Here is a 13,060-nt window from a genome sequence, read left to right as displayed (position 1 = left end):
TAAAACTATAGCAGACAAACTGCGATCACAGAAAGATGAAATTTGCCGCTGACCAGACATTCCTAGGCCTCTTCTACGACCCAAATAAAAAGAATAGAGTTTATCATAAATTATAATTTCTGCAAAATTTAAAAAGTTACCAAGCTTTGAGAAGGATATCAAGAGCGGATTTCAGAGATTTATAGCACATTCAAATTACCTTTGAAAAGGGGAAACTTATGAAGATTGTTCGGATAATCATACCTGAGTAGAACCGATTCATGATTAAAAGAAATAACTAGAGATACATTTTATAACGTTTTGAAACTTTTCAAAATCATTTCTCAATTTCATTTCACTAAGCGTAAATTGAAAAAAAAATTCACTAAGATAACTTCTAGAAAAGCGTTCCAGCAAAGATCGTTGTAGCGTGTTATTTCTTATACCATTTGTGACCTCAAAAAATCATATTCATAATATCAAAGTGTATTTAATTATACAGTGAGGCACAATATCGTTCAAATTGTTTTATGAAAAAGTTTTACAGATATGTGTTTGTGATTCACTGAAAAGAAGGTTATCTAAATGTGAACTAATGTAGGTGAATGTCTAATGATAAGGGGACCCCCTTAGATAATGCCAAAGCTGAAAAGAGTCGAAGAAAAGTTAACATATACAAGGATGTACGATATATGGATGTGATATAAATATGGAAAAATAAATAGTTAAAAGTGATAGCGGAAGGCTTATGAAGGTCCGTTACAACATCTAGTGTTTTTAAATGAATGAGAGAAAGTAGGTATATTTGTTAACACATAAATGACATTATTAAAGTTACTCACTGACAACTGTGAGGAAAAAGATCGATTCATTTTTTTGAAAATGCCATGATTTTTTAAGTTTAAATATATTCCTAAACTATCAAATTTATATTGATAATAGGCGGTGTAGTATATAATGAAAAAGTTTATCAATTCGTCGGGCAACCTTTATTTTCTGTTTCAATAATTTTCTTTGAAAATTATATCTAAAATATCTTTTTTGCTAAATATTTATTATATATTACAAAAGTCTTTTTATTCTAATACTCTTTTCTACATATCATTTTATAATGTTTCTTGTTTATTCAAATGGAATCCTAGAAGTTGAATTAGACATGATAGGGGAGACAAACATATAGATTATTAACGCAATTTTTATATGTTAACAATCGTGTCATTAGCAACTATTCTGTATCGTCTGGCAACATCAGATATCTCTTAATGTATTTTAACAGCTGGCCTGCAACGTTATCTATAAATTACACTTCAAAAACACACATGTAAGTAAGCATTCCTTTATCATGGATTTGACTATGAATTCAACTACATTCTCTGATCGATTGCTATAGACCTAATTTTTGTAATAAGTAGATAAAAAAATATAAAATTTAACTATTTTCGAGATCATTCAACGAAAACTCTTGTCGTATAAATCTAATTTTTCTGGAAGTGATATTGACCGACATATTTTCAAAGTGTATACGTATTAAACGCAATATCGTAATAATAAAGATTAGTAAATCTCGATTCAATAGTTATGTGTAGTATAGCATCAGATCATTATTTATATGCTAGAAATTAATTTCTTTGTCGTTAATTATTTTGAGTACGTAGGAATGATGTAAACGTAATGACCACCATTACTTTTTTCCATTTCAATACATAAAAAATAATCTTATTCTGACCTTCATTAATACACATGTCTTTCAAAAAAGGTAAATCTCAGTCTTAATATTTCAATATTTATAACATCACTAAATATTACCTAGATTTCACGGTCGCATACCGACAGGTGAGTAGGCCTGCCGGGAAAATTCAACTCAATATATATTAAGGCTCCGCTCGCCAACCCTCCAAATAAGGAAAAAGTTATATTAATAGATTAAATATCAATTCGTAAATAATACTGTATACTACGTTTTTTAAATCATAGTATAGTAAATTATTACGATATTACAGGAATTGATATGGTAATCACCATAATTGGTATTAGTATCATAGTTTTTGGTAATGGTATAGTTGTTGGTATTAAAATTACAGTAATTAGTATATTAAAATCAATCATCAAAAACCACGAAAAAAATAAATCGAGAAATTCTTTATTAACTGTTACTTTTAAATGAATAATAAAATATATCCCATTATATTTTTCCATGAAATATGAAATTTTATATAAAACAATAATTTTTAACTAGAAATGTTATAAATTTTTTTTATCTATATTTTCCGAGTTTCTGAAATTTCGTACCATTCTTGAACAATTTAAGTTACAGTAAATTTTCAATTGTTGGTTATTATATATATACTATGATATAATTAAAAATCTTAATGATACAGGGTAAATAATAATGAACTTTGCAGTAATACTGGAAATATAAATAAAAATCATAATATACATAGTATACTCTATGATTTGTAATTACCATAGTTACCGATTCATAGAGATAATTACATTTAAAAAAGGAAAAGAAGTATTAAGTAGCCGGGGAAGAGATGGAAGAAGATCCTCGAAATATGGTAAAAATAACCTAAAAAGGAAATGAACGGAGGAAGAATGGGGAGGGCTCACTTCATCCTTACGATAATAATGTATAGATATATGTATAATAAGATAACGATTCGTAGCCTTCGTAGAAGACTTTCATTTTTTGTTTTATTTGCATTATTTTCCGATTTTCTTAGTAGCGAAATTGAGAAATAGCGTAACTAACTTTTATCCAAAACGTTTTTAACTAATTTATGTAGGTTTGAGAAAAATATTTGAGATAATACATTTTAATAATATTGATTTTAGAATTGATAAACTTGTTTAATATATTAGTGTATAAATTCAATAAGTTCATGGTAGATGTGTATAAATTTATTTATTATAATTATTATTATCTTATAAATAATTATAGGTAAAATATATATACTGAATATTATATTGAACTAAATTTAATAAATTGTAGAATGTGCAATAATATTTTTGAAAATAGTTACTAAAATTGCTTCATATAATTCGTATGACCTGTAAATTTTAATTCATTATGAGTTATAGTTATCAAAACAAAAGTTTTATATAAAAATAAGTTTTTTACAATAACATTTTTGCAATAATTTTAATAAAATCAACCTGAAACTCATTAAAAATTAATTGTTGTAAGCTGTAAGCCAAGTTCATTGTACGATTAATTTAGTTTATTAATACTTGATTTATTGTGAATTCTATAAGATTTCTCAGACGCAAACTTTTAACTGAATTATACTTTTAATAAAATTCTTTTTTTCAGTATGTACGACAGTATGAAACTTCTAAACGCGGAAAGCCATAACATTTCACTGATATACGGTTTTTTATTGAAAAAGATTCAACTTTTATGCTTATTTGACCAGCTTTAAAATGAGATATCATACAGTGAATTTTATGTTATTTGATTTCAATTTAATGGTCAACGAAAAAGAATAAGATATCATATAATTATACTACAAATAAGTGATGAATATTATAAACTGATGAATTTCTAGATTATAAAAATATATTAAAAAAGCATAGTTACACAGGATTATTAGTACTGTTGTTTAGTAATAAAGTAGTAGTACTTATGCTACTGTTTATACTATTCCGCGCTACAGACATCTTTCTCAAGCGTACTCTCACTTGTCTCGGCTAAAGTACGTAAATAACTATATTATCAGTGTATATAAAACTACATGACATAATTTTTTAATGGAAATACGACTATTTTCAAGACAAGATTTTATAAATCGAAATGGTAAGTAGATTACGCCAAATTTGAATTGCCATGTGATCATTCAGTAATTTGTGACATAATAAGCCCTTTATATACCTTAGATATGACAGATAAAAAAATAGACGTATAACTATTTATACAGCTATTACATGGCTAAATATTTTGTTTTGATAATTGTAAATAAATAGAAAACATTGCCCATGAGCTTAGAATCTCCATCCTTCTCACACATATTTTAATAAAAGGTAAAAAACAGGCGACTGGTTATTAATAATGCCATTCATTACATATTACTAGATAAATAGATATTGTCTAATATCTGTCTAATAGATACTACACTGACCGAGAAAACATTGCGAAATTAATGCCAAATGATAATTCATTATTTTCACTCACCACGAATGTTATGAAATCTCTAAATATTTTTTTAACCATTTTTAAGTCTGCTTACCTGGAACAAAAAATATAGTTCTTTCTTTAAAAGTGATTAATGATAATGAAAGTCTTAATTTAAAATAATATTTCTTGTACTAATATAATTTCAAACATATTAAACATTTTTCAAATATACACTAATTTTAACAGTATAAAATCGTGCTTCAAGGACTTTGTTTACGTTTTTAATAAATATTCATTAAATGCGTACGTTTTCGAAACATAGAGGTTCATATCGCATGATTTTTAAAAAACATTCTATTTCGAACAGTTCGGTGCGGTGCGAAATGCATTCTACGTATAGAGAGAAACCACAACGCTACAAGAAACGTGGTAAACCTCGTCGTTATACTCGTAAAACTTGTTATATTTACGATTATCCTGCTATCTTACTTGTGATAACTTCTGTTAGTATCTTCGTTTAACATTAATTATATGCGATTAAATATTTATTTTTCAGTTTATCAGATCATTGAAATTGAAAGCTTTGAAACTATATTATATATTTATTAAAATTTAGAAACAGACTTAAACGTTGTAGCTACACTGATACTTTTCTTACAGACATTAGCAATGAATTTTGTGATTTTTCAATTTTCAAATCTAAAATGCTATAGACTGTCATATATAGAGAAATGTGAAGCGTCAGTGCGCATTTAGATGAAAACGGCTAGAGAACGAAATAAGCGTAGCTAGTCGAGTTCCGTAGTTGCCTAGTTTTGAACATACCTATTGTGTACGTTGCGCCGTCCAAGTGGAAAGTCGCACTCTTGCATTTCTTGAAGAGCTTCTGATGCGGAGTTTCTTTGTGAGCCTCCTCACTGCTCGACATAGCATCGGTGCAAGTTTTGTCATCCATTTTACATGTTTCGACGTGGCGCGAATTGCGTACTTGTAGTTCCACCGATTGGGAATAAGTCCACTCACCACCACTGCACGTATAGCTATATATATATATATATATATATATATATATATATATATCCCACACTCACATCACAAGAAATGTCCTCTGCAGCGAAGCGACGACGTGATAAAGGTTTTCCTTCTCTCCGTACTATTCCTGATTGTGTTTCTTCTACGTGCTGCAGCACCAACTTTTCAAATCGCTTCTACGACGTTTAAAAACTTGCTATTACTTCGAGAAATTACATCTCGTTTGCTGTGCGAATTCACCAAAGTGAATGTTTTTTTAGAGAGTGCGTTAAATCTTGGTCTGACAAAGGAAGCAACAGTTAAATATCACGCACGAAAAATTTTAAGCATAAATGATTATTTTAAAAAAGCAATTCGCTCTGCTACGTTCAAAATAATAAGAAACAAATTGAACTTATATAATTTTGAATATATTGAACATTTTTCTAATGTACACAAGTTCGTTTTAGAAAAAAAATTTGTTCATTGAAATACTTATCGATGAATTTCTTTCGCTGAAAATAACATTAGTGCCTCGAGAAGCTGCTGTTTCAAATACTAGATCGCGTGCTTACAATAAGAAGATAGTCGGCTCGCTACAGTTGTAGAGAAGCCACACGCGAACTTGCGAGTGGCACAAAAAGTCCAAAATTATTCCGTTTAAGTTTTCAATTTTCACTAGAGAATTCCCACAAGACCTCGCAAAGCTGCACGTTATAGCACGTAGGAATTTGCTAATAAACGTCGTACATATGTAGTATTCGGGGGAATCATAAGCCAAAAAGTATTCGATGAATTCGGAGTAATGTACAACCGCGACTACATGATTTGAATTTGGAAAAGAAATTTCTCCTCTCAGCCGTGGAAGCTCCTGACGTTTGTATTATGCGTAACTTGAATTCCACGAATATTTTTAAAAGCGATTGTATAGCGTGTGCGGTGCGTCTGTGTGTGTACTCGTATCTGCGGTGGAGGACTGGCAAGGATTTTTACGCGTCTGATAGCTACAACGCCGAGCTTTGGCTATGCGGTCGGCAATCAATCTAACACTAGAAATAATTGCCGAACATTCCCCGATAAATTCTACTTCGTGTGGAGCTGTCGTTGTTTCTTCACTGGATTCACTACAAAATACATTTCAGTTACTTTTTGCAAACATGCGATTTCCCAAAGACCTACTTTTTCAAATAGTTCTTTTTAAAATGTAATTTGATAAACGGTTATGATAACAAATAAAGATTTCAATATTTCAATTGAAAATTTCACGAAAAATGTAGGCAAATTAACTTATGTAGCACACACGATAAGCGCTAGTTCTCTGATTGTAGCAGCATATATATGAAATTAGTGGTATACATGGACTGTGATCAGACAGTTACATATAGACCTCCGATATTATCTAATTCACAAATGAATGAAATGGGAAAAAGTTTGGTAGCATCTTGCAGCCAAACTCTTTCAAAAACCGAAAATGAAATATCGATACCATTTGACGAGAGAAAAAGTAAATTGAATGAGAATAAGCTCGCGGCCGCCCTTGATATCCTAGTTTTATCAGTCTCGAACACAACACTTCAAACGCGTCTAACATTATTTTCACTTGGCATCATAAATTATTTATATCAGCAGCAGATTAAGTTAGCGCAATCGGATTCGATCGCACGAAAGTAGGCACCGACTCGAGTAGCCGCAACCCTCGGCCGAAATACAGTCCTCAGTAAGCCACTTCCGGCCGCGTGGGATCTTGCAAGCACGCGAGCCTGCCACGTAATCGTCGCTAACCGAGCCATGAGAATCGATCAAGCGGCTTTTTTCCACGAGTTTCTCGCGCCTCGTTCATACTCTGTAGACATATTCAATTTGAAGGATGTCAAACTGGTAAGGCTGTATCTCGGCATTTTTACTGGAAAACTTGCCGGTTAGGCTATGATAAATGTAATTTTTAATACACGAGAGACTGCAAAGGCGAGGAAAGAAGTTAAGAAAACAATTTTTTAAAGTTCAAATTTATCTAAATTCACGCACATATCAAACATATGTTCTCTATACGTATAGTAATATGCTCATGCTTTTTGATAAGCTTCTTTATATTATTTGCTAGCCACATTTTTCAATAATGAATCGATCAAAATTCATATCATCCATCTACAGTTAAACAGATTTCGATGAGACTACTCTATGCATGTTATATCTGCCAGCTTTCAGCCCCATTCCGTTTCTCGGCTTGTTGAATAATGCATATGAGAGGCAGATAAAATTCTGCAATATCACAGCCGATATCAAACTATACGAATGAAAAATAATATTGAAAGAATACTTGTTCGTTATCTTGGGAGGAAGCTGTCGAAAACTTCGTGCAAAGTATTGGCTAACGAGTGTCCAGATAATAGTTTTTCAAGGTTACAGTCCAGTGACCGGTCACTCGAGACTCACTATTTACAGAACGACACTTGAATGCAATTATCTGGAATCCAAGGCGAACTAGAAAGAGAGAGAAAGAAAGAGAAAGATAGGTAGCGCAGTCGGACTCGCCAATCGGGCGAAAAACAGGACGCCTATATCGCTTTTCGATCTTGCGCCTCTGGCGGCATTTTCATTAGCGCCCAGCGGCGTTTGCCCAAGCACCGCCCGGATTACCCTTCCCCTCGCCGCTCTCTCACTACCGCCTGGATTTTGACGCCGACTGATTGCACGCATTCTCTCTCTTTCTCTCTGGCACAGACACCCACGCGCGCACACACACACACACACACACACACACACACACACACACACACACACACACACACACACACAGACCGAGCCCGGTTTTCCGTTCACAAATCACAAAAAAGAAGGTGAGTCAAGCAAAAATGATTGTTGAATCAAATCTCAAGTCTCGGTTTTTTCGTATCTTTTGTTCTATCATCTGCTTTCGTATGTAAAATATTGGAAATCTAAAGGCGAAGTAGCCTGAAAGTTAAAACTTCTTTAGTTTTATTTTTTTCCCCACTCGGAAACAGTTTTTCCCTTGTTTAGATTGATTACGATACTTTTATGCCATTGAAAAACTTTCTCCTAGATCTCTGCTAAATGAAACTTTACACAAAACAATATTAAAATTTTTGATAACCCCATTTCATTGTCCTTTGTTTTTAGAAAGAAAGAGCTTCGAAATTTTCACTGAGTTTACTTACAACTCAGTAAAATAAGTATTTGTCTCGTAGTTTATTGAAATAATATGCGTGCCAAATGTAAAACGCGTCAATTCTTTAGAACAATGTACTTTTTTAATATTTTTAAATGGTGCATTGACTATTCTTTGCTGAATAATGTGAAACATAAAAAAACTTTATTTGCATGTAGTTTAATGGTCTTCATTAAACTGTATCTAACTATTATCTCAATCTTATTACAGTTAGCTATATTTATAAACTACTTCGGTACAGTGTAATCTTACATAAAGTTTACAAATTTTTTAATTGGTATTGGTTTGAATTAACATAAAACCATCGAAATAGTAATAAAGATTTTTATAGTTTTGACTTTTGTCATTGCCGTACTTTTATTGCATTATTATGAATTTGAACATTCAATTTTGGTATAATTTGTATACAATAATTGTATTTCATTTGCTACATGTGCTTTTGCAAAACGCTACACATATATCAAGACTAGCTTTATACTGCAATCAACACGTGACTATTCGTAATTACTCGAATGAATTAATGAACGATATATATATGTAAAAGGTTCTTTAGAACCGAGATTTTATTTGAAAAGATAATTAGAATAATTCGCGTGGCTATGTGATAATTTAAAAAATAGTTGAATTGATTCCAGTCGTATTATACTATTTCAATTATGTGTTATGGAACATTGAAACTATACGATTAGTCATATTGAAAATTATGATGATATAAAGTTTTAAGTCAACGTTTCAGAGAACTACAATTGTTTATAAAGCTTCAGGTCAAGTTTTAGAGGACTACAACTATTTAGCTCACGAATATACTCGAAAAATACAGCTAGGCATAGGACTATTATGCCGAATGGGAGCAAAGTGATTATATTAAGGAGTCATCGGTATGCTAGAACTAAAATATTCCGAAAATTCGACAAGGAAATGATATTCCTCACTGAGAATCAGATTAATGACAAAAGTTCTAAAAATAAACCAATATTAATATCTTAGTAGATATTAATGAGATTGATAATATTTGCAGTTCATGATAAATTTTAGTTTGTAATTTTTTCTATTATGCCAACTTGCGTTTAAATATCTGTGTGTACCTCACTAAACGATCGTAGGCTACATCAACCTATAGCTATTGAAATAGTAATAAATATAATTACATAAAAGTTCATTATTGAAGAAATGTGTAAGAAACTATTAATCTGATCTGTTCAAAATGTTCGTGACTCAAAGTCTACGCTTGCATTATTTGTTATTCTTTCCTTGCGACTATTGACTGCCCTAGAGACAAAAAAAATTGTTGTTTTAAATACCATTTTCCATCTTCTATTAAAATAGGATAATAAGATAGAGTGGCATTTTACAAATCTTAGTTTGGTGGTAGGTGTCGTCTTTTTATATGCGCAACACGGAAGTGTAAGGAAGTTGATCGCAATACTAATTCATTACTGTGCTCTCTCAAGTCGTACTTAGATATAACATTTCGTGAATAACTTTTTAACATAATTTAAACGAAATAAAAAAATACACAAAGTAGATGATTGTAACTTCAGTGTTGATTGAAAGAGAAACGACTCACTTTGGCATTTCTACGCAGCAAACAAGTTTAACAAAGTAAATCAATGAAAAATGTTATTACCAGAGCCCATGTGCCGTAATTATTTACGAGAGACACAACTTTGTCGCGGTCATCGTGCGGCAAAAGTTATCCGAAAGTAAACAAACAAATATCAAGGCAGGGGGGAACATTGATCCTGCTGTGTTGATTAAATTTATAATTATTGGTATCTCTGCAAAGTTGTCATCCGTAAACAAAACAGGTCCAACTGATTTGGCTGCGAAGAAATTGGACGAACACTACAAGAGCTTCAGGCTGCACCAGCTGGCACAGTAAACGGAAAAACCGACAAAAGCGCAGGCGGATCGAACTCACGAAAACGACTGCAGCAGCGCGAGAATCGGAACGCAGACGAAGGCAAAAAGAAGCATGGTATGCAAGTGAGAAAGGAAGGCAGGAAGGAAGGACGGAAGGAAGGAAGGAAGGGCGAGAAGCGCGAAAAGCTGCATCCGAGGACGCAGCGGCCGAGACACTGCCACTCCACGTGTCTTGCCAATCGCGCGCTGCAGTCACAACTGCCGCTCGTAGAAGGCTCGCGCATGCGCCTCACCCTCGTTACCAGCGCACCAGCACTCCGGAAAGTCCAATCCTGCTCGGCATTCACACACGCCGACACAGACATACGTGTAAATATACGTATAAGCTGGCTTGCGGCTTCTTGCGCGAGCACCGAATTACTTCTTATTCGACAAGTAGCGATCGAAAAGCAAGCTCGCTGGCTGGACTACTTGGCCGTACCTATTACGTGCGGCCAGGCGGACGCGAACGGGCTGCGGTGAACAAACCGAGCCTCGAGGGATGAGCGACAAGCTGTCACGCCTGGGGAGGAAAGTTTGATGATGAAGCAAGTCAAGCGGATGGAAATCGATTCCGCGGCTACGTGGCGCTCTTATTCCTTCTCTCTCTTTCTCTCTCTCTTTCTCCCTCGAATTCACAATCGCAGCCGCGACGCGATACACTGACATACCTATCGAGTGCTTACTTGACATAATCCCTTTGCTGGAGCCCACGCAGATTAGACGGAGAACACATGCATTCTGAAAATTATTGGACTTTCGTCGTCGCACACGTGACTGTTATTTTTCACTTTATATTTTTACGCCTTCCGCGCGCTAATGCGAGAGGGGATGCGCGAGTTCACGCGAGCCATTGAAGCGCGAATACAGGTCACCGATGTATTTGAACATAGGTTATTTTTGTTATACTCTCACGGGTTGCGCTGATGAGCCTGTGCTCTCGTATGAAAATCATCTAATGATACACAGCAAGTGGCGCTATCCTTACTTACTTTCATTAATTGAGTTTCGATCGCACTTGCCGATGACACTCTTTCAATGGCCTAGGCATAAAAATGTCAATTTCGTATAACTTAGCGACAACTTCGAACTTTAATTATACCTTTCTACTTCCTCAGTTGTACTGCGCAAACAAATATGTACGTGTACACGTGCAGTTTAACTACAGTATTGGCCTCGATGAATAATAATATAGTAATTAGTATCAATATTGATTCCTCCCGGAAATTGACGTATTTTCTTAAATTTTACCCCACGCGCTTGTTAAACGAGCTTATGTGTGGTATTATTATGAGAGAAGTACAAATATCTACACTCCTCACACAAATAAACAAGTATATAACGATTTCCTCTAACGCTTCTAGTCCAGGCGTACAATTACATTAAGCTCCTCAGAAGGCAACATTCGCAGATCGTCATTGCTCTCCAACGAACTGGGTGTATATGAGGGCAAAAATAACAGATGATAATATGACTATTTTCTTGTGCAAACAATAACTTTCATTCCAAAAAGAATCAACGGAATAAATGCATCAAATTAACTTAATAATGTGTCACCTCACGTAAGCGTTTTCGCTGAAAAAATAGCTGGCAAAGCGGCAGTACTGGTTTGTGCTAATACAAGTATTTTTTTATGTATCTAGATAGTTATGAGGCAGCGCTTAGTATAGGTGAAGCATCGACAAGAAAGAATCGATCAGGTTTTCCAAGAGGAAATGACCCATTTCACAGGCAAAGCCTGATATTCGGCGCAATGTTATGAACAAGGTTCCGGATCAGTTCAGCCATGACCTCCAAATTTCAACAAAAATAGATTGCACTATTTTCTTGTCTGCATTTCTATATTTAGAACTCTCTCTCTCTCTCATCCCCCCCCCCCCTCTGGCTTACTCTCTCTTTCATGCTCGCTCACTCTCCAGATGAAGCGCCTAGTACATGTAGTACACTTGGGACGAATCCGATACCGCGGCTCGATCAGCCGCACATGTCTGTCTCACTCTCTCTTTCAAAATTTCAAGAAAGACTGGATTTTAACAGCCACTACCGATAGCCTATAATATATATATATATATATATATATATATATATATATATATATATATATATATATACCACTAAAAGATAAATATTATTTCACACTGCCACCTCAGCTAGAATGTTTACGATTATGGGCCTCTTCCCTTCCCCTATATTCGAAACCCGCGGTCGAAGCGCACCCTGCACTCAAGACCAATAACAAAAATCAAGGCTCGGAGACCACCTCCTTGCTTTTTTCTTAACTCTTGTTTATTAGACTTTGTTTTGTTTTTGCGCAAGGAGAAGGGAAAACAACACAAAGCTATCGGCTTCGAACTCGCTCGGGTTACCCTTGTCGGCCACTATACCCTGGAGAGCATAGGTATAGGCGTTTCCCTTTTAACATGAGAAACCCGAGTGGCAAAGAGGCGTACCCGCGTGGTCGAGCATGCAAGTATCGCCATGGGAAAAGTGTAGGAAAGTTGGACAGATATATGATGCCTTGCATGCTGGAAAATCCTGAATACATTAGCGATCGTCGATATTGCTTTATAGTGGATCAAAAACGCGTCCGAATCTACCGAAAGAAAGAGTGAGAGAGAGAAGGAAAGAAGAAGTGAAAGTACTTAACTAACTGATTTACATGATTTATTCGGATTTGTTAAAGAAACTTTTTTTGAGGGATATCGGGATAGGAGGTGGGATTCTTTACCCTCGTGTATTTAGTTCGGACATTCTTTCCATGTAGATACAATAAAATGTGGCCAGTTCTGATAAGTATACATTGTATAGACCTATACATTTTATCATCAGTTTGTTTAAATGGCTACCGTCCGATATTTCTATCGATC

At 34.3% G+C, this 13,060-nt stretch overlaps 1 protein-coding gene across 4 annotated transcripts in view; it reads right to left on the bottom strand.

Annotated features, from left to right (window-relative positions):
* LOC131673792 (dual specificity calcium/calmodulin-dependent 3',5'-cyclic nucleotide phosphodiesterase 1-like) overlaps nucleotides 1-10,392 on the bottom strand; it is a 125,592-nt gene extending 115,200 nt beyond the window's left edge. Inside the window, exons 1-3 of one of the 4 annotated variants that reach the window (XM_058952076.1) lie at nucleotides 9,919-10,392; nucleotides 5,185-5,301; nucleotides 4,919-5,133 (exon numbers count right to left, since the gene is read on the bottom strand). In XM_058952076.1, the coding sequence (XP_058808059.1) occupies nucleotides 4,919-5,048 (130 nt within the window). In that variant the 5' untranslated portion in view covers nucleotides 5,049-5,133; nucleotides 5,185-5,301; nucleotides 9,919-10,392. Of the gene's footprint in view, nucleotides 1-4,918; nucleotides 5,302-9,918 lie in introns of those variants that run through there. The other 3 variants (XM_058952077.1, XM_058952075.1, XM_058952079.1) reach the window with 3 other exon arrangements.
* Nucleotides 10,393-13,060: the final 2,668 nt, after the last annotated feature.

The sequence above is a fragment of the Phymastichus coffea genome, unplaced genomic scaffold (assembly GCF_024137745.1).
Source record: "Phymastichus coffea isolate CEN01 unplaced genomic scaffold, Cenicafe_Pcof_1.1 PCOF00198, whole genome shotgun sequence".
Taxonomy (NCBI): Eukaryota; Metazoa; Arthropoda; class Insecta; order Hymenoptera; family Eulophidae; genus Phymastichus; species Phymastichus coffea.
Note: the sequence above shows the minus strand (reverse complement) of the source record. Positions and strands in the feature narration are given on the sequence as shown.